This window comes from Pinus tabuliformis, chromosome 4_1 (assembly GCF_031772625.1).
Source record: "Pinus tabuliformis cultivar Carrire ecotype Pingquan chromosome 4_1, CPIR1, whole genome shotgun sequence".
Taxonomy (NCBI): domain Eukaryota; kingdom Viridiplantae; phylum Streptophyta; class Pinopsida; order Pinales; family Pinaceae; genus Pinus; species Pinus tabuliformis.
The window spans coordinates 636,017,470-636,040,481 of record NC_142303.1 but is presented as its reverse complement, the minus strand read 5'-3'; the positions used below and the strand labels follow the sequence as shown (position 1 = coordinate 636,040,481).

Here is a 23,012-nt window from a genome sequence, read left to right as displayed (position 1 = left end):
AATAATGTCAGATCAACAAAAGGAATCAAAACGCGGACACCTAAGGTATGATCTAATTTCTAAACCTATGGTTAAACATTTTGCATAGTTTACGGGTTGTGTTTTTTTGCCATTCAATGTAATGATTGCCAATCCTCTCCATTACTCGACCAAAATCCCCGTATCTCTCAATCTTAACAGCCACCATTCATCACAATCTAAAATCCCATACACGGCTGCGTTTCCATTTAAATTTTCGTACCTAAGTGACGTAGACAATTGTACTACGACTCTCTGCGTTATGATTCCGCAGCCAAATGTACACTCATGACCGAAGTTGAAGGACTTAACCGTTTCTTCCCATCATTCATAACCCTCCTACGCATGTATTATCTCATTCACGCAGTTGTTCACTTCCGCATTTTCCTTGCTTTCCACTGCTCTGCCTTATTCACCATTCTGTCATCGTAACCATACTCTGTTTCGTTTATCTCCTCTGCTAAACTTTGACCACTGTTGTGAATGTATTACGGCTGTTGTGTTGAAGCCGTAAGTCTACTGTGTGGAAACCACTGTTGAAGCCGTAAATCTGTTGAGTTAGAGCCACTGTTGAAACCGTATAACCCTTCCTCAAGAGTATTAAAACAAAGCCAGAGAATCGATGGGTAAACTTCTGAGGGCAGAGCCAGAGGGCTCCAAATTTCTGGAAGGATATCCCCAAGTCAAAGATCCTTTGCAAAAGGAAAATTGGCTCCAGTGCATTCAAAAATTCAAGGGTTATCATAAAGAGGTCACAAAGACTTTTGCACGTTCTTTTAAAGAGAAAGACAACCAAGTGGAGATAGGAGATCTGAAATTCACAGTCACCGAGAGCAGTTTGGCATAGGCCACTTCACTTCCACAAACTGGAGAGAGATGGTTCAAAAACCTATCAGTACAAGACCAGCAATGGAAGCAAATTCTGAAGAATCCAGGTATGGACACTAGCATCTTTACAAAAGGAATCCTTGTTAATCTTGTTAAAGAAGAATGGACAGCTCTGCTTCTACTAGTACAAAAATTCTTTACATGTGAGGGAAGGTTTGGAGTTCTATATGTTTATCATGCCAAAATTATGATGCATTTCTTAGGAGAGCATGACATTAAACTTCCATACTTTTTACTCTCAAGCCTTAGAAAAATGTGCTCAATAGTCCAAAGAAATCCAAGAAACATTGAGCCACATTTATACCATCATGGGCTTGTCAAAATACTAGTTGAAGAACAATTAAAGGCCAAAAGGGATACCTGGGAAAGATTCCTTGTGAGAAACCACTTTGAAGAGGCAGGAGAAGCCTCAGTGCCTAGAAAGAGTAGAAGGAAAAGAGAAGAGGTTACCCCTGAAACTGCTGTCCAAGAAGAAATTGTCCAGGACCTTGTTGAAGAAGAAAATGTTGTCTATCATTCTGAACATGAAATTGACCCTGAACCTGCTGTAGACATTGATCAAACAGCCCAAGGAATAATTACAGAGACCCTGCAAGAAATTGTACAAGAAGCTGCTCAAAAGAAAAAGGAGAGTAGGAAGAAACAAAAGAAAGATAACGGAAAAGCCATAGCCCAGGAAACCTACCTTACTCCTGAGAATTCTAGTGAAGAGGACACTCAGCCATTAGCACATAGGTTGGCCCAACTTCATGAGGCTGCCCTTTCCAAGAAGATGCAAAAACAAAAACAGAAGCAACAAAAAGAAAAACAGAGCATCACCACCGTGAGAAGGAGCAGCAGGTTACAAAGAAAAATGGGGGCCACAGAGAACAAAGAGTCATTCTTTATTGACTTGAGCACACCTCAAAAGGTTGCTACAAGACTTGACTTTGAGAAAAGCTCTCCACATGTTGAGCAGGTTGAGACTAGTCCTCCACGTGAGGAAAATCCTTTTGAGCATGAGCCTGAATTTGAACATGAACCTGAAATTGAGCATGAGCCTAGTCCAAAGAGGTCACCAGAGATTGACCCAGACCAGCAAAGAGTATATAACTACTTGGAAACATTAGAACAAGCTGTTGCCGGTCCAAGCACTGTTCTACCTCTTGAACAGCAAGTTCAATCACTGAAGCAAGAAGTATTTGAACTAGAGGTACTAAATCGCCACATCAAACAAGAAAATGAAAGACTAAAGGAACAAAGCAATGTGGGCAAGATGGTCCAAGATAACACCATGCTTCATATGGGCCTTTGGCAAAAGGAAAACAAAAAGCTCAAGAAGAAATGCAGAAAGTTAAACAGAGCTTTGATCAATTTAAAATTCAGATGTTTGATGAAAAGACCAAGAGTCAATGTGGCCACACAGAGGAAGAAGAGAAGACTAGATGTCTTAGCAGAGGCATCTCAGCAGGTGGACTAAACAATGTTTTCGTTGCATGAGGACATGCAACATCCTCGTAGTGGGGGTATGTAGAGCCTCTAACTTACACTTGATTATCCATCATTACCTACAGCTTTTCTTCACTTATCCCTCTCTTTTGCTCTATTTTCCGCCCAGATCATTACATTTGATGTCTCTAAGCATAATTAGTTAACTTTGCTTATGTTTTACTGTTGGTTTAGATTTTTGACATATAAACAGAGTTTCCGCAGCTGTTCAGCAGTTCCGCAGCTGTTCAGCAATTCCGCAGCTGTTCAGAGATTCCGCAGCCTTTTTGTTGTTTGATATGCTCCACGTGTCCTCTCAAGGAACGAGCCACATGGGCATGTTGGGTTGGATGTACACATGGATTGTATGCTATTGGTTGAGCCAAACCAGTCACGAATGCCCTTGGTCAACGCAGGTATTCCCTCGGTCAAACGGTCAAGTTCTGAACGGTGGCACAGGAGCCGTGAGCAGTTGGGACACGGAACTGTAGCTGGCACCTCTTCCATGCCACGAGGACAGCTAAAGACAGGATCCAAGCATAGATTTGTCTCCCATGATGACCGTTTCCCTCAAAAGTGCACAGGGTTACCTACGTGTTTGCTGCACAAGTTAATTAGCTATGACTGCGTGTTGCTGCGTAGTTAATAGGTTAAGCTGTAGTTGCTTAGTTCACGCAGAGAGTAGTTGCCTCTGTGCTTATAAATAAGCGTGTGCCAAAGCTTGTAGATTAGCTTTTGGATTATTGTAATTGCTGCGCTGATTTTGTATAAAAACTCTGTTTTAAGAAGGCTGTTCCTACAGCACTTTTCACTGTATTTTTGACATGTTGTTTTTATAAAAGAAGACTGTTCTGTTCACCTTTTCATAGCTGATCTTCTAAGTTGGTTGCGTGGATGGAGGGCCCCCATCTATGACAGCCTGTGTACATAGTGTTTGGTTTCATTTTCATGCTTTCAGCAATCTTTATTTCTTTTATCATGTATAATAGCATACCATTTGATTTCATGTCATTTCATTTCTAGCCTTTATTTTAAACTGATCAGTATTGTTCTTTTGCAGGTTTTTAACCCGGGATTGTTTTTGTCTTTGTGTATTTGCTTTATATTTGATGGTATTTTCAGTTGACAGATTCAAAGTTGCTGCCTTTACTTTATTTTCATAGCTGATTTCTAGTTTAGTTTCTCAAAGTTGTCTGCTAACATATTGATGGTCTCTTTATCATAAATTGTTCATCTTTTAGAGATCAGAATACTAATAAATTACAGCTGGCTTTGAGTACTTTTTAGACTAATATTTAACTACTTTCTAATCGTGCTTTACATAGTACCTTATGTTGGAAGCAGAGAGTTAGGAAGAGCTGAACATTATAACTAGTCTTTAAAGTAGATTTTTCTCATTTTTGATCACTTTTTAAACTCATCTCTAACTACTTCCTAATCGTGTTTTACATAGTACCATATGTTGGAAGCAGAGAGTTAGGAAGAGATAAACATTATCATTGGTTTTTAAAGTGATTTTCTTACCTTTTATTTGCAGCAGCATGAATGGTGTCTAGTGCCATTAGAAAGTGGTTCTTCGCTTTCAGTTCATTTCAAGTTATTTATTTCTTTCAAGCTTTTTCTTTGCAGTTTAGAAGGTAGTTAGAAATCACCTGTAACACACACTCACTCATCTAGAAATCACCTTACGCACACACTCACTCATCTGTTTATAAAAACTCCATTTCATCTTAGGAAGATAAATTGACCACAAACAACACCCCCAAACGACAAAAAGATCTAAGAGGTTGCTTAAGTACATATAGTACACCTTCACTTCATCAGCTTACGAGCCCTGGGTTGACAATTAATGACATCAATTTAGAAACACTAAATTGACTAAACATGACCCATCATGGAGAAAAGTATATTTGGCTCCAGACTGGTCGAAAATTAAAATTTTTATGTGGTTGATTTTGCATAGGAAGGTTCTAACCTGGGAAAATTTAGTAAAGAGAGGAATTACAAGTGCATCTTGGTGTTGTCTTTGTGAGAATGCAGAAGAAATTCTTAATCACCTTCTGAACATTTGCAACTATATTGAATCCCTATGGGAGTGGTTGATCCTCATCTTTAGGCAAACTGACCGAAACAAGGAAAGCATACAAGAAACGGTAAAAAAATGGCGGCTGTAGTATCCTAAAAATGAAGTGGTGAATATGACCTAGAATTTAATTTCGGGATTCATCCTCTCGTAAGTGTGGAAGGAGCACAACTGCCGCATATTCCGTGATAAGAAGCTCCCAATTTCAAACTGATGGATGAAATTCACTATCAGCTTAAGGACACAGTTATTAGCAGAGACATTCACACCTCAAATGAACAACCCTCCCCTCAGGAAGCGAGAATTCTAATTTTTTTTTACATGGATTACCTGAGCAGTCTAAACCATAAACCTAGAGAGAGCCATATAAAACTGGGCTCTATAGTGTGGCTGGCTCCCTTGGAAGGTTTCCTTAAACTAAACTTTGACAAGGCATCCAAACAAAACCTAGGTAAGGCAAGTGCTAGAAGGATCATTTAGGACTGGACAGGTAAAATTTGAAGACTATATTTCATCAATATGGGATAGGCTTCGAACAATGCAGCATAATTCTAGGCCCTGGAGCATGGGCTAGAAATGTCATGCTGGGAAGGAATGGTGAATGTGATAATCGAAGGGGATTCTACACTAACTATCCAAGTGGAATGTTAGTTGCAATGTGGCGCAAAACTAAGCAAAGTCATGAAGAATTGACGCCTCGCCCAGTTAATCCAATGGATACAAAGACACATGGAGGGGATGAAAACCATGTAGTTCACTTTGGGTTGTCACTCGGCTAACATGTTGGCAGATAGGGTGGCAAATGTAGGGGTAAAGAGTGGCAGATCGATTACTGAGGTGGCTTGGGAGGACCTGTTGGAGGGTCAACTAAAGGAATATTGTTGAACATTGGTGGAACGAGATTAGTCCACGTCAGGAAGGTGGGCAGACAGATACGGGGTGGGCCCGGATCAGGTCAGAGACCCACCTGGAGATATGAATCAATAATGTTTATTATGGTAAGACAAGTAGCAACTCTTAGGGAGATGAGAAGGGGTATGTGTTTACAACATAAGGAAGAAGTGACCACTGAAGATAGGATGGAAAGGAATTTGGCTTCAAAATACCATCTGTTGGAATCCCGCATTAATTGGGAAGGGTGGTGCGAGGAGTGGAGAAGTACAAAGCCCAGAGGGGAGGCATACTGGAATAGGACCATGGTAATAATGATTCTGCATAGACTGATTGAAGGGGAAAATGAGAAGGAAGATGCCCCCAAACTCGCATGATTATACTGTAACATCGTTGGAATGTTGAAGTTACTGAAAATAGACGAGGAAGGCGCTCAAAGGACGGGGCGACATGACCTGTTCTGGTTGTTTCCTTTATATGAAGAGGCTGGACAACACGTAGGTTGTATAGAGATAAGGCCGAAAGCTAGAAGGGGGTGTTATGGTGAGTGGGAGTATGTTATTTTGATAATTAAGGCTTCCAAGACTGTAATGGATAAGGGACACAATGTTGGTGGCTGGTCAAGGGGCAAGCCTATGCGGAAGCTCAGGGTTCATCGGTTGTTAAGAGGATGAGGATGGAGGATGTGGCGAGGGAGGCTGCAATAAATTATCAAGCGATTGTCCCGAAAAAAGGGAAAGAAATCATGGAAATATGGGAGAATGAGGTTAGGCATCTGCGAAGGGCTGTCCCAGATTGGCCAAATTGAAGAAGAAATAAACTGGATTATAAACATTGGAAAATACCGAACGCGGATGACGGTATATCATAAAACATTGGAGACGACGTGGCATGTCAAAACCTTAGTGGGGAAGTTTAAGGCAGAAGCCACTAAGGATAGAACTAGGAGGAAAATGGAGAACCAACTCTAGTTGAAGGCGATTGAACAAAGATTAAGAGCTATAGAAGAGACCCTCAAAAGGGTGGTGAATATAGAGTGATTGCAAGACAACATGATTGGAGACATGAATAAGATGTTCTCCATCTACCTGAAATATATCCACAACTTAGATATCTCGTTGGGGAAAGAATAAGGAGATCCAACCCATCTGAGGAGATATCGTGCAAGGAAGACTACAGGAGTAGGCAGTCGTCAACATGCAACTCAAGGAGCGGGGGTGGCAATGGAAACAACTCCAACGGAGGGAGCAACACTTGTGACTGAAACAAGTGTGGCAGAAGCAACACCAATGCCTGCTGTCAAATGATTATGACTCTGTCCATTTTTTTGCTTTGTTTAGTCGTATGACTGCTTAGGCCAGATAGTAGTTATAGTGTGCTAGCTGGGTCTGTAGCTTCATAATATGTAGACAAAATGATAGACAGACTGAGATTAAACTATAAATTGATAGTTAACAGTGGTAGAAAAATTAATTTTGTAGATCTGTATAAGGGATACTAGAGACAAAAAAACCTTATGGCATGTCTGGTTAAATGTGTGGTCAAGACTATCTTTTACTGTAGCTGGTTTGGTTTCCAATCTGGTAGGGCAGTTGCCTTTTTTGTACTCTACGATTATCTAGTAATATAAGGCTTCTCTACTGACTTACAAAAAAAATACGTGATCAAACATGACATCCATGCGATATCATGGTGGTCAATATGATAAATCAACTCATAAGAGGCATAATTTCTTCTTATGAACTTTGATTAAGGTGATCTTTTCATTGTTGGAAAATTTAAGAGGTTGAGAATTTTGTTCACAAAGTATGGACCCCCAAAAGAACTATTTAAGGCTTTAAACAAGCTCTAGAAGTCTTGAGACCCTAAATTATTGAAGCAAGACATGCACCTAAAACAAGCCCCACAACTTAATAACTCGAATTTTGCGACCACAAAATACTAAAATAGATGAAAAATTATATAATGATCCATTTTAGATCATCAACAAATATCAAAATCACCAAAAATCTTAATAACTTGAATTCCTAAAAAGGCCAAAATTTAGCACCAACAACACTATCACAAACTCAATACAAATATTTGAAATCCACCCTAGACTGAGCTTGAAGATGACTTTTTAACCGCCCCATAAGATAATACATCTTGCTCTAACTACTTAAAGATTTTCCTCAAATATCATTAAAGAAAGAGAAAATGAAATAATGAATCAAACTTAATGATAAGTATCTAATACCAAATGTCACATGCACAACAAAATGTCCATCTATTTCACTAACTATCCACTTAAACCATTCATTATTTCACATATACATAACCCAAACCAAGATTGAGATACATACTGCCCTTAGGAATTGAAAGGGTTAATACTTCTTATAACCTCCTATTGCCACTGTAGTTGCATTTATTCAAACCCCTTCAATAATGTATGTGAAAGCTTGCTCTAACTACTTAAAGATTTTCCTCAAATTTCATTAAAGAAAGAGAATATGAAATGATGAATCAAACTTATTGATAAGTATCTAACACCAAATGTCAAATGCACAACAGAATGTCTATCTATTTTCAGTAACTATCCATTTAAACCATTCATTTTTTCACATATACATAACCCAAACCAAGATTAAGATACTTATTACCTTTGGACTTTTATAACCTCCCATTGTCACTATAATTGCATTTATTCAAACCCCTTTAGTGCATGTGAAAGGCTAAACATAAATTGAATTAATTGTTCCAACAAACTTAAGGATGTGCAGGTATGGCCAACCATAAGTGTAAATGCAAAGGGCTCAAAGTGGTTAAATAAAGAGAGAAAAAGCCCTTGCCCATGTGTTTTCGTTGTCAAATTTGAAAAACCCCAAAGTTCAATGAAAGCGAGACACCCAAAAAGGAAAAAGTGTATGATGTGTGTTGCTTTCCTCCACGAAGTTGTTGCAAGGAAGTTGGAATTAATTAATTAATTCATTTTTACTTCTTTCTTTTGGACAAGTAATCTTGTAATTTACTCGATGTTAAGTATGGGATCGATAATAACGATAAATAAATTACCATTTTAAAATTTAAAATTTCCTTTTTCCTTAGTGTTTTGTTGATTTTTTTGGGTTTTTTTTTTTAAATTTCTTTTTTAAATGTGTTTTATTTATTTATATATATAAATATATATATATTTTTTTCATGGCCATAATTTTTTGGTTCTTTTTCTGGTTGTTTTTCTTGATCAATATATCAACAAAACCATAACAAATTTAAAAGGGAAGTTATGAGTAGTGTGTTAATATTTCGAATTGTTTTTAATGAGATTTTTTTGGAGGTTTTTTTTGATAAATTTTATGGTCTAATTTCTCTAAAATCCAGCAGAAATTGATTGAAATCACATAAGTAATCCCTACATAATCCAAGTACGATAGGAGATTTTCAGGTGCTGAATCCATATATACAGTCAAAAAATCAGTTTAAATAACAAAAATTAAAATTTCACCTCAAAATTTTCGGGCAAATTCCACCAACTAAAAAATAAAAAAATAACACTCAAAACAACTCAATATTTTATTGAAAATTAAACCTAGAGTTCTAAAAGGTCTATTCTTCTATTAAATTAATCAACCGCCTCCTTTGTTAATAGTTGGAAGCTTTTATTAGAATTAAGAGGAGGTTGAGCGGCCATATACCACAAACATGACGCGTGCCAGACCACACAAAGAGCGTTGGAGTAGCCGCCGCGGTGCCACGTGGCGGTCTCGTAAGCGTTTTGAAGACCCCGGCAAACGGGTCTTCCAGAGATATAAAGTTCGGGTTTCAGTTGTCTTTCCCACAGATCGGACAGGGCGAAGCAACCCGGCCATTTAACACCGGAGAGCTTGATTGCCCTGTAAATTTCTGCAAGGTTTCACCAAGTGGCGGCGTTGCAGGACTCAGGATCGAAGAAATCACGGCATTATACCGTACTTCCCCTTTTTCCCCGACTCGTGGTTTTGAAATTTTAGAAACTCGGACCCACGAGGCGCGAGTGCATTTTCTGAGATTTTCGAGAGGTTTGAGAAGTTTCGACAATTGGTGGGTTTTGCCTGAGGTTTTTTGGACATCCGTCGTTGCAAAATCTGATATCGTACTTGTCTGGGGGATTCAGGGTTGATCAGGACATAAGCATCTTTGGAGAAGAAAACTGAGGCTCCTTTTGGCCCGAGGTATCACGATTCGAATCCTGCGGCGGGTGCGGATGGTGAAAATTTGATCTCCTGCCGTGTGTGAGCTCCATTTGTGGTCAGGACGGTGAATTGTTGTGTCTATATAAATTTAGTCTCCACGTGTTGGATCTTACAGGACACGATCGGCTGTTCGTCAAGCTTAAATTCTAGTATCTTGCTCCGCATTTTCAGTTAAGGCAGGTTCTTCAGAGTTTCATACTGGTGGATCGGCATCAGGGAGAGATGCGAATGCTTTGCAGACGAAGTTAGAGCTAAGCTTGTTCAATGTTGGCACGTTCTTTAAATAGCAGTTCTTTGGATGCTTTAGTTTCTGCCCCCTTACACACATTCTGTTGCAAGTTCTGTATACTGTGTTTGGAAAAAAAGTAGTTAGTCTGCGTAGATCCCTTTTTCTTTTGACCCCCCTCAAAATTTTCATGGAGAAGCTGAAAGACCGCTTAATGTAAATAGCATTCTTTATCGTAATTAGAAGCCTTATTAAACTTTAAATTTCATTAGGCTGGATGGCAGCTTAAATGCTCTGGCTTTGACAGCTGTCTTCTCAGGTCCGTAAAAGCTAAAAAAATTGCCAGTCGGTGGCAAATCGAGGTTTTCATGTCGAGAAACTTGGTGTATAACGGGAATAATAAATCACTAACAGGTCCTTAGTCGTTTGCATCTTTCGGGCTTGAAAGAAAAGTTGCGGCAATGGAGGCCTTGTTCTGCACGCCAGCTGTCCGACGTTCGCCGATTTCAATGGCAAGCCTGAAACCCCGACAGAGCAATGCGACCGGAACCGGTCAAGTCGGTGCATCTCCACGCAACGGAAATGTTAATGGGAGCGGCTCTGTTGCAGAAACTCCGTCTCCAGTCTCTACTCTGCCATTGTCGTCTTCGCGCCCGCCTTTTCCCTCTCCGAGGACGCCTTTATGGTTCGTCCAAGGAGGCCAAGAAAGCCATTCTAAAAAAGAATCGGAAGATTTAAATATTTCTCTGTTAAATGAGGCCTTGAATGTAGACCTTTCACAGTCCTTGAGAAAAAATACAGAAAAAAACGAAGGAGACCGTTATTGTCAAGGGGATTTCGTCGAGGGGCCTCAGATTCAAACCTCTGGAGAATTTACAGCGTATTCTTTGAAAGAATCTGACGATCGAGACTCTGAACAGAACATCACTTCTGAGAGGGACAGAAATTATACAAATGAGCATTGTGATCAATCTGTCGAAGAAGGAAACAATAGAGAAGAGGCCGAAGCATCCAATGCAGACAATAAACAGGGCAGCTCGCCTACCACATCTTCCGAGCGTGGAAACTGGATTATGAGAATTCTAGAGTTGAGATCATTTTGGAAAGATCGGAGGAAGTCCAGTTGTGTGGCAGCTATAGAACCATGTGATTCACAGAAGCAAAAACAGGGATCTTCTTGCGAAGACTTGGAATCTTCGAATAATTCTTGTGGGTGTTGTTATGCAGATGACAACGCTTTAAGCTCGCCTGTGCTAGAAGTCCCTCGAATCGAAGTGAAGCATGATAGGAGTTCTTTCTCCAGGTTCTTGCATCCTGTATCTCTGTCCGATATTAGGTTTTATGGCCGATTTTCATATCTCTGTAACCGGGCGTATTCGATTCCAGAGATTAAGGTATGTACGCTAACGGTTGTGAAACTGAGTTTCTGAACTTTAAGATTTAAATCATACCAAAATAAATTAGACATCATTGTTAGGTAGAAAATTCAGGCACTTATCTCTCTTCTCCTGCTAAATTTGTTTATTTAGGTTAAAAGATGGTCGAAAGCAGTTATTTTTCCATGGCACAAGCCTTCACCTCATGTTTTGCAATTGTCTGCATTCTATAAATCTGTGTATATGTTTTATATATTCGTTGGTATGATTTTTTTCCTTAATCTGCATATTGTTTGAAGTACTCAAATTGGAATATATATTATGATACAAAGGGGATGTAATTATCATCTCCGTGACTAATGAATACAAAGGCAACAACACTGATCAAAATAGCTAACTACATTACACTAAGATAGCCTTTCCCCTAGGTCGTCAAGGCTGAGCTCTAGAGTCTAAAAGGTGAAGGATAACATATTTAAAAGGTCTTAAGAGTTTAATAAGGTGATGGATAACCTATCGTTCCAAATAGGCTCTTATATAAAAATATGGGCACAGAAGACTATCATTCAACGAGTAGGTGCTTCCAAGTCACCCACATTTTCAATCCAAGCCACCCATTTCACAAGGTTAGAATAAGGTCAAATCTAACTTATCCAATCTACAAGTTTAACTTAGAATAAGGTAAAGTCTAGAGGAGTCAGTTAATATTGTAGAAAAAAACCTTCTTTCCATCCACAATTTGATAAGAATCCAACAATCCAACAGAAATTTCAGGCATGAGCAAAGTTCTACCATGATCCAAGATGAATGCCCTTAGGGATTTTGCCCAGTTTTAAATTAACTCACATAATCAAAACTCAATCAGAAACTCAGTCAGTTTTGGATTTCTGGGAACTCTGAATTTTTTTGTATTGTCCGATTTTAGCTACTGAAGCGAAGTTTGCTACGGCTCGAAAGTGGAAGCCATGCACTCTACAAGCTTCGAGCAAGGGAAAGTCATACTAATAAGGGCTTAGCCATAGTAACATGACTGATAAGTATTACTTGAAACTTGAGTGTAACTTGCCAGCCAAACAAATTTTTGCTACTCACCGGTCAGTCAAACTGGGGCTCAGTGAGTCGAACCTGTTGGCTGGGTCAAGACTCAACAGTGAGTGGAGTTGTTGATTGCGTCAAAGACATATAAACCGTGTGCAAGTTTGACTTGCCTGGCCCATGGTACAATTGACCTCATTTCTTTCCTCTTCCTTCGCAGATTTCATCGATAGCTCACCTATAGCACTTGCAATCTGCGGATTTGCTGTGAGTTTTGCATATTCGATACCTGCAGAGTATGATTCCACTTGCTAGTCTATCTGTCCTACGTTTTGGAGGGTTTTCTGGCATATTTTCTCGTCTAATTGGTCTAATTTGTCCAGAATCTGGCAGCGATTTTGAAAAATCGCAAGTGAGTTTGAGTTGTAAACCCTCCACAATCTGAGTCTCCAGAATCTGAGTGTCCCGTGACAAAATTTAAAATCTGGCCAAATTTTTTTTCGCCAAATTCTCACGAAGAACTCCAAAACGCAAGTAGCAAGTAGACAACGCCTCCTGGATTGTGAGACATTTATGCAGTCAAAAATCCATTTTAAATGAATGCCTCCTGGTTTGTGAGACATTTATGCAGTCAAAAATCCATTTTAAATGAACGCCTCCTGGTTTGTGAGACATTTATGCAGTCAAAAATCCATTTTAAATGAACGCCTCCTGGTTTGTGAGACATTTATGCAGTCAAAAATCCATTTTAAATGACAACGCCTCCCGTATGCAAGTTTGACTTGCCTAGTCCATCTATAAATGACCAGAAATGGTACAAATGAGCTCATTTCTGCCCTCTTCCTTTGCACATTTCATTGACAACTGACCTATAGCACTTGGAGGTTTGATGAGTTTTTTGTATACTCGAAATTTGGATAAGATAAGATAAGATAATTATATTTATGTCCAACTAATGACCACAACGTAGGTGAAAGGACTGTTAAGTACAATGATGTCCATAAAATGCGGGAGAACCAAACGGTCTTCTATAAAAAATACAACGCATGAATATAAAAAGTACAATGCAGGAACATAAAAAATACAATGTATGGAATGCCCTGACGAAGAAGATCATACCCATCTCTCCTAACATCCGAGATTGAGACTGACATCTGAGACTGAGACTGACTGAAGAGCACTGAAAAAAATTACACAAAGTTTGCTGGCTGGCCTGATGAAGGGTCAGTGGGAGGTACGGACTGTCCACTAACTCGTTGTCTAGGGGAAGGGTCAGTGGGAGGTACGGACTGTCCACTAACTCGTTGTCTAGGGGAAGGGTCAGTGGGAGGTACGGACTGTCCACTAACTCGTTGTCTAGGGGAAGGGTCAGTGGGAGGTACGGACTGTCCACTAACTCGTTGTCTAGGGGAGTTTGTGCACTGCTAGCCATACAAGTGTTTTCTATTGGCTGGGGAGTCTATGACTCTATGACCGAGAAAGTTGGTCATGTTGTCTTTGTCAATGGTGAGTATTAAATTCGTTGATCAAGTCAATTAGTTCTAGTCCTGGATTGTGAGTTTGACTTAGCCTGACACCCTACTCTAGATATGATCAGAACTGGTGCAAATGAGCTCATTTCCACCCTCTCCTTTGCTTATTTTTTAACTATAGCTCATCCGCAGCACTTGCAAACTTTCTCAGTTTTTGCTGGTTTGAGTTGAATTCTTGACTCTTTATCCATGCTGAGTCTTTGTTGAATTGATTCTGATGACAATATTCTCGGCTTTACCTTCTGGCTAGCTGGGTTAAGGTCATTACTTACCTTCATTAAGATTGTTGGTTAGAGTGGGACATTACTTTGCCATGGTGAGTCTTTTGCCGAGTTGATTCTGGTGACTATATTCTCAGCCCTCCTAGGTAGCTAAGGTCATTGCTTACCTTCATATTTTTGGTTCAGGATAGGTTATCGGAGCATCAGGTAAGGTTAAGTCATAGTACATTTTGTTTTTCACAATATTCTTTTGAGACCTGTCAATTTAGTAAGCCTTCGAAATATTTTTGTGGTTCTTTTAAAGAAAGTTGTTCTTTACATATTTATGAATGAATTCACAGCGAAAGACTTATTTTTCTTGTGATTTCCATCGCTGCAGCCAGAAGATCTCTTGAAGAACCATGGTCTACATTTTATCACATCATCTTTGGAAAAGAAGGCAGAAGTTGCTAATAAGGCAAAGGAATCAATGATCAGTGACAAGTCTTCAACAACTTCTTCACCTGGGCTTAAGGAAAACAGTGTTAGCAGCAAAGCTAAGTCTAAAAGCGGGCTCCCTATAAACCCAGCGGTTGCTTACAGAGTAGCAGCTACTGCTGCTTCCTATTTGCATTCACAAACAAGATATATACTGCCCTTTAAATCCATGCATAGAAATACAACTGTTGATGACAAAAAGTTAAACAATGGAACTGGTCAAGATGTGAAAGGATCCCTGAACAGTGAGTTAGTGGAGATCACAACCGCAAGTCATGCAAAGATTACAACACTGGATCCTGAGGCTGCTCCTGGTTGTGAAATTAAGCCAAAATCAATTAATTATTCCATAGAAATTGATGAGTGCAGTGAATTATCTAGCCTATCCGAGTCAGAAGTGGCTTCATATATAGCTACCAGTTCGGTGACAGCAGTAGTGGCTGCTGAGGAGGAAACAAAGCAAGCTGTTGCAAATGATTTACAGTCGATACATTCTTCTCCCTGTGAATGGTTTATCTGTGATGACAAAAGCACTTGTACTCGACTTTTCATTATTCAGGTAAAGTAATTCAATATTTCGGTTTCTCTTGCATTTTTGTCAAGAGTTTTTGGTTTGAAGTGTGTGACATTTTAGCTGTTTCTTGCTGATGATGAGGGAAGTGTTCACTAAAAAGATGATGAGGGAAGTGTTCACTAAAAAAAACACGTTGGCCAAAAATTCTGATACCCAGTTTACTTTTCATGACTAAAGACATCAGAAGATTATATATTCTCACTGATTGTACTCCATAGCATGTGTAAACTCCATATAAATGGATCTTTTGTTTCCTCTGTGCTCTTTTCACTTTCAAAGTAGAATAATTTTTTGCATATATCAGATTAGCATTTTAAGCAATTCATTTTCTGTTGTGTATGCACTGTGCAGGGTTCTGATTCCTTGGCTTCCTGGCAAGCAAACTTATGTTTTGAGCCTATCAAATTTGAGGTATGTTGAAGAATAATCGTATGATAATTGTTTGGGCATTTTGATTTCTGAATATTTAAAGATCCGGTAGAATCCTGCTTTGAATTGGAAAATGTGAGATGTTTTTACAAACTCTACCTACTTTGTAAATAAGGGTAAACTTTAGAGGCATTAAACCTTTTCTTTCTTTTGATGAAGAGACGACTTCCCGGCAATGTGTCCGAGCGTGATTGAAAGTTGGGCATATATGATTCCAATGTTAGGGTTTGCAAACTAATTTTTGGGCCTTGAATCTTTCTTGTGTAGGGGTCTGAAGTGTTTGTACATAGAGGAATTTATGAAGCTGCTAAGGGTATATATGAACAAATACTCCCCGAGGTTCATGCTCATTTAAAAACATGTGGGGAGGCTTCACGCTTTCGTTTTACGGGGCATTCATTGGGAGGAAGTCTTTCTGTGTTACTAAATTTGATGCTTCTGATAAGAGGAGTGGTGCCATTGTCTTCGTTGCTGCCAGTTATAACATTTGGATCGCCCTGCATAATGTGTGGAGGGGATTATCTACTTGAAAAGCTAGGCCTATCCACCAGTCATGTACAATCTATCATAATGCACAGGGATATTGTACCGCGGGCCTTTTCATGTCATTATCCTGATCATATTGCTCAAATTCTAAAAAGGCTTAATGCCAATTTTCGCAATCACCCTTGTCTCGACAGTCAGGTATTGCGACTTGCTCCTTTCTATTCTTCAAAGCATTATAACTTGGTACATTTTCCATGCATGTGCAATCATGGAATGGTTGCTTTCTTTGTCACAGGAGCTTTCAAACTAGCATTTCTTATTGATAAGCTTTGCATTTGGTTTTCGTTTGTGCAGAGGCTTTTGTATGCCCCAGTGGGACAGTTGCTAATTTTACAACCGGATGACAGAGTTTCTCCCACTCACTATTTACTTCCGACTGGCTGTGCTCTGTATGTTCTTGGTCACTTTATGTCCACTGAAATTGCAAGTGAGCCATCAAGGGCAGTTCAACTGCGGGCTGCTCAAATTGAATTTTTGAATTCTCCCCACCCACTTGAAACCTTGAGCGATCTAGGTGCATATGGTCTAAAAGGATCAATATGTCGAGATCATGATTCTCGAAATTACTTGAAAACGATTACTGCAGTGCTTCGTCATGAATTGAAGCGTCTCCGAAGGTTGGAGAGAGCACAGAGAAGACAGATATGGTGGCCTCTTGTCATCACAGAATCCTCTATGACGATACAGAGAAGTTCCAAAGCAAGCATTGGCATGCCAGTACACAGAATTTCGAGAGAAAGTATTGGCATGGGTAGCAAAAAATTTGTTGGTGCCGTGAGTAGCATCAGCAGCGTCTCATATGAAGCACCTAGACGATTTGAGTTTCCTGTTCAAATTGGTGTTCTTCTTCGTAGGAGTAAAGCTACACTTGGACGATTCACCAGATTAGTTGCGTCTCAGCATATGCAGATGGGTCTGTTGTTTTTGTTATCTGGTCGTATGCTCATTGTACAAATATGTGGCAAAATTTATTCATAAGTTTATTTTTAGTGTTATATGTCTTATGCTTTTTGCTGGTGCTACCTTACCCACCCTTGGCAAAAATGCTAATGCCCAATTAGCATGACTTCGTTTTTGAAGTCTGAGACGAAGCCATAGTGAGAATGTCGATGTCTTATGACTTCATTTCTGAAGTCTGAGAACGAAGCCATAGTAATGTATTGTGCCAGAATGTAAATCTCTATATAGAAGTCTGAGAACAAAGCCATAGTGACAATGTGGATGTCTTGTACAAGAATGTAAATCCCTAGATAGCATGGTATCATGTTTGAGCCCTTAGTTTTACCAAGCCAGGATGAGAATGTGGATACAGCATGGAGTTACGTTTCTGCTGTCAATTATACCAGGATGTCGATGCCAAAGTAACTTGATTGGTAGAATGGAGTCATAATTAACATGGAGTCACTTCTGAGCCTTGATCTTCACCAGATTAAAATCAAAATCGAAAACAATGAAGCTCCCAAGTGAGGAGTCGAAAACCAACCAGCTTCCAATTGAGAATCAGCATGCATAGCAAAATCATGCAAGTGCCATTCCCTCTCGCAATTATCCAGTGAGCTTGAATATTTATTTTCGTGTCTCAGGTATCCGGCGAGCTTCATGTTCTAAAGGGATCAAGGACATCCTCAGAAGATTCTTCGTATGGATTGAACTTTCTTTCTCAATCTGTTCGAATCTTGATTATATATATATATATATATGCTCAAGAAGCCATAAATTATTCAAAGGGCAGCGGTTATTTGAACTTTCTTCCCAATTTGCTAATCTTGATTGTAGAAATATATTGATTAATTTATATAGGGGCTCCACAAACCATGTGAATCATATATATATGATATATCGATGTTTGTCTTAAAAGTTGAGTTCTCAATATTATAATAATTTAAAATATAAATATAATTTTAAGGTTATGGTGATGGTGACCCAACAATACACGGTGTTTGTCCTTCAGTGTTTGTTGCACTAGAGATATGGTGATGGTGACCCAACAATACACGGTGTTTGTCCTTAGTGTTTGTTGCACTAGAGATATTTTCTTTAATATAATGATTTTGACTTCAATTTTATATAGGTGTATATATTTTAAGTCATACTATAAAAATTTAATTTTAATTTTAAAATTATAATTACAATAAAATAAAACATTAACTTTACATAAATATAAAACTTTTCGTAAATTTTATTTATTTATGAAACAAGAGATCATATTCAACCCAACAATAATTTCACTACTAATTTAGTAAAAATGTATATATTTTATACTATACCATGATACACCTATAAATAAAACAACGCTATACTATCATCCGCCTCTGAATAAAACGAGTAGTATTTATTAAAAAAAATTCTTAATTCTGTATGTTCTAACAGCCTCTCTTGGAGCATGCAAGTAAAACAAGTAGGGTAAAATTTCCTCTCTTTCGTTTCTATTTTGACCAAAGTTATTGGGAAAATAATTTTCCGAAATCTCAATTCTGTATGTTCTATCAGCCTTTCTTGGAGAAAGCAAGTAAAACAAGTAGTTTCTGCTTTGACCAAAGTGATGGGAAAGTAATTTTTCGTTCTCATTTTCAACAAAGTTAATGGTAAAAAGTAATTTACAGAAAAGTTACTGTTAAATAATTTAGAGTAAAAAGTAATTTACAGAAAAGTTACTGTTAAATAATTTAGAGTATTAAATAATTTAGAGTATTTTAATTAGGTTATAATTTTGTTAAAATGATTTAGCCTATATTAATTAGGCTATAATTTTGTTTGGAAAATAGTGAAAATTTTTGGTATGAATTTAGAGTATTTTAATTAGGTTATAATTTTGTTAAAATGATTTAGCCTATTTTAATTAGGCTATAATTTTGTTTGGAAAATAGTGAAAATTTTGGTATGAATTTGGTGAAAATCTAGTAGAAATTTTGTGAAATAGGATTTTGGATGCCTTTTAATAATGCTAAATTTATTTCCATGAAGAAAAAAAATTGAACACAAATAACTAGTTTTAGAAAAAAATTTGGATGCCTTTTAATAATGCTAAATTTATTTCTATGAAGGAAAAAAATTGAACACAAATAACCAGTTTTAGAAAAAATTTACATGAAGAAGAAAAAAAAAAGTGAACACAAATAACCAGTAAAAATGATTTTTAGAAAAATCTATTTGAACACAAATAACCCGTATAACATTTTGCATGCCTTAATTTTTTTTTTGATAATGCTGAATTTATTTCCCCTAAAAACTATTTTGAAACTATTTTAACACAAATAGGGCGTAAAAATGATTTTTAACGAAGTCAATAATTTGAGATAGATTCAGAAAATAATTTAAAAATTAATTAACATATAAAAAATTGAAAATTACATTATTGTACTCGAAAATCCTAAAGCGGATTTGATTTCGAGGAAGAGTTCGGTAAACGAGTTGATATATCAAAGGAATTAAAATGAGGTGAGGGTTTTGCAGATTTATATCTTGTCACAAGTGTTTGGAGGGTAAGTGTGCACAGTAAGGAATTAAATATGTTTTTTTTTTCAAAATAAGAATGGAAAACTAATTGTAAAATTCTAAATGTGCACACTTATTTGAAAATGTACATTTACTTTCACACCTCCACTTTAAAATAAAGATTAAGAGTGAAGAATAAGTATACATTTTGAAGTCCACATACTCTCCCATTCTCGAAAATACACACTTTTCCACACACACTTTATTAAAATGAGGTTGGGAATAGAGGCAGGTAGAAGAGTAGTGTACACATTCTTCAATAACTAATGCAACCCATCCCTCATTTTAAAATAAGGAATACAGATTTTAAATAAAAAAAGGTTTATTAATATATGTATTTCAAATGAGTTTCAGGTATACATTGAAAGTGTGACGATAAATATACATTTTATAAATTACTTAATACGATTAATTAAACAATTTGCTATTTTTTTATTTCCAATAAGGTGGAAGTGTAAGTCTGCATTAGGGTTGGCGAATATATATATATATATATATATATATATATATAAATATTCAAATACCGAAGAGGTATGAGTATTTATTTTGTATTTTTTATTTTTGAAATTAAAATCTTTGAAAATTCTATTAAGACTATAGTTTTTTGGTTTTTTAATAGGCATTTGTTTTATTGTTAGGGAAACCATATTATTTGTTAAATAGGAGAGAAGATATCTAAAAAGAATATGATTTTACTGAAATGGGCTTGACAACTTTAAAAACAAACATAACTAAAATGGGCTTAACAACTTTAAAAACAAACATAACTACTAGAGATAGATACAATTGGTTGAGATATAATATAAATAAAAACAAAAGAAAGAGATAGCATCATGGAATAGTTAAAAAGAGGTAAGAGACATCAACATCAATTGACACTTGATATTTTGAGCTATTTGATAGATTCAAGCTTTTGGCTTTTATAATAACAATTTTAATTATGATCAACTATTTGTTCATGGTTTTGGATTTTAGTTGTAAATTGTCTATCTTTGGCATCATTTTTGTCTAACAACACCCTTCTCAAGAGTGTTTTCATTTACTAGTAGAGATTGATGGTTTGTATGCATTGATTTTGGAAGCCTTTAGAGTCAACAAAGGTGGTTTGAACCTTAGAATTAGAGGGACATTCTACATTAGTGATGATTTTTTCCTCAACATCCCTAAGTTCTTGTAGGATTTAAGGGGGGGTTTGCTTCCTGAAGAGATGGGTCAAGGTTTAGGTGTGTACACAAACTGCCAACTGACCCTCTACCACTAGTGCCATATTGAGAACAAGCCCTTTGTTTGGTCAAGATTGCCATCCATGAAGCAGGGGATCAGTTGACCCAAGATCGGAAAAAAAAACATATAAGCTACATAAAGGGCTTTCTAAGACTTTCTCTACTCAAACCAAGCCAAATATAATAGGACACATGTCACTACTTTCCAATTGAGGATGGAAGACTTCTAGTGTGAGTGCCTCTCACAACCCAAATTAGATTTTGTCGAACAAGGGCTCATATCCAACCTAAGAAGCAATTTATCACACAAACTTGTTGTATGTCACCTCCCAGATTCTCATTAGAGAGGATCCCTGCTAATGAGAGTAAAAAATCATTAGAAAACACACACATTGCAGAATATGTTGTTTACTTTAAGAGCCTGCGATGTAAGGACATTAAAGCCCTTTGACCTACCTTGGTGCGAAAAACAACCATGAGAGAGTAGACAAATGATAGACCAACGAGATAGAAAGGAGATAAACAAAGCGATGTTAGGGGCAGAGTAGAAGCCAAAGAAAAATCAAAGGAGCTAGGAAGACCGGGGTGGGAGGCCAAGTTTGAGTTTCCAAAGGCTTAAATAAAGATTTTAGAGACAAAGTTGGCCTCTGTGAAATGAGAAGAGAAGGAAAGTGCTGAATGTAATCAAATTCATAATTATGAAAGAGTAAAAGTATGGAGCTGGGTTATACTTTTTAGCAAGGGAAGACGCATTTAGATGCAAAAAAGAGAGCTCGATTGAACATTTTTAAGCGCTAGATTGAACCCCTTGATTACTAAAAAAATTGCTCGATCGAGCCCCCGTTTTCTATTAAAATACGTGGCCGCATTCTGCGCACATCATTTCTGCACACACCTCAGGACAAACATGAGCTCAATCGAGGTATTAGAGCTCGATCGAGTGATTGGACCATGGAGCAACCCAACCAACCTTGCCAATGTCCCAAAGGCTTAAGCGAAGGTAGGTTTCCTATCTTTTTTGTCTTTTTTTTAAATTTAATTTTTCTTACAAAATTAAATTAATTAATTTGAAAAAAAATTACCATACAAAAACCATGAAAACAAAAAAAAAACCACCAAAAAAACTAAAAAATCACATAAAACAACCTAGAAAACCACAAAAAAACATAGAAAACCACAAAAAATAATCTAGAAAAGACTTTATCAAAACCACCCAAAGAACTATAATTTAGGTTTTTTTTTGTTTTTTGTAAAGAACTATAATTTAGGTTTTTTTTTTTGTTTTTTGTTTTTTGTTTTCTTAATAGTAACATGTTTATTATGCATATTTCTGTTTTTAAATGGTAAAAACATATTTTCTAATTATTTTAGGTTTTAAAGTTTTTCATTAGGAATTTTATGAAATAAATTTTCATTCTTTTTTTAATTTTTTGTTATTTAAAATTTATTTTAAATTTCTAACCAATTTTATGGATATACCTCAAAAAATTCTGAAACATGATGAATATGGTTGCTCATGGTGGATCTCTATTCATCCAATAATTTATTTTATTATTTTAAATTTTAAATTAATTTATATTTTAATTATTTTTTTGATAATAAATTGTTAGAAAAATTGAGAGAGCGCAGAGATAGTGATTAAACACACAACACCAAACACATTGAAATATATTTATTGATCACAACAATTACGCATATATAAGACATAAATTTATGACTTCCACACTTCTAGATCATGACTACAACTCATACATAGGAAATAACAACTTTTAGATTGACGCTTGGGAACTCTCAATGACAACTCATAATAACAGATGGAAGCGTTACTTCCAATACCCTCCTTTAATACTTATATGGAAACCATTGAAAACACATATTACAACAACAAGGAAAATTTATGTCTGACTGGTTTTCATCAACACTCACATCCACTCTAGAATCTGGCAAACATCGCTCTTTCACCACCACATCTTCGAGGTGTCACTTGACCTCCATTTAAAACATCACTGCCTCTGACCATCGTTGACGAACTTTGAAGATCAACAATATTGACACCTCGTCTCGTCGAGGCTTCCACAATAAGAGTCATCAAGTAATGAGCCATCCTATGGACCAACCACCATCTTTTAGATATTTCACTTTTGGCTATCCATCAGTTGTTAGAATGAAGGTCTAGGTACTGAATGTGTTCAAAAGTTGATCAAACAACTTGACCTTATTAACACACAAGAATTGATATTTCAGACTTCGGGGATTCTAGTTTAAGAACCACCAACCTTTTTATAACCAATAAAAACACACAAGAATTGAAGTTTCAGAAAAG

The 23,012-nt window shown here is 37.1% G+C and overlaps 1 protein-coding gene across 1 annotated transcript; it reads left to right on the top strand.

The window, feature by feature from the left end:
- The first annotated feature begins 9,147 nt into the window (after window positions 1-9,147).
- LOC149177655 (phospholipase A1 PLIP2, chloroplastic-like) lies at window positions 9,148-17,464 on the top strand. Its single transcript, XM_089420178.1, has 5 exons — window positions 9,148-11,175; window positions 14,325-14,981; window positions 15,348-15,407; window positions 15,693-16,109; window positions 16,266-17,464. The coding sequence occupies exons 1-5, from the start codon at window positions 10,243-10,245 to the stop codon at window positions 16,947-16,949; spliced, it is 2,751 nt and encodes a 916-aa protein (XP_089276304.1). The 5' UTR covers window positions 9,148-10,242; the 3' UTR covers window positions 16,950-17,464.
- The last annotated feature ends 5,548 nt before the right edge of the window (window positions 17,465-23,012 follow it).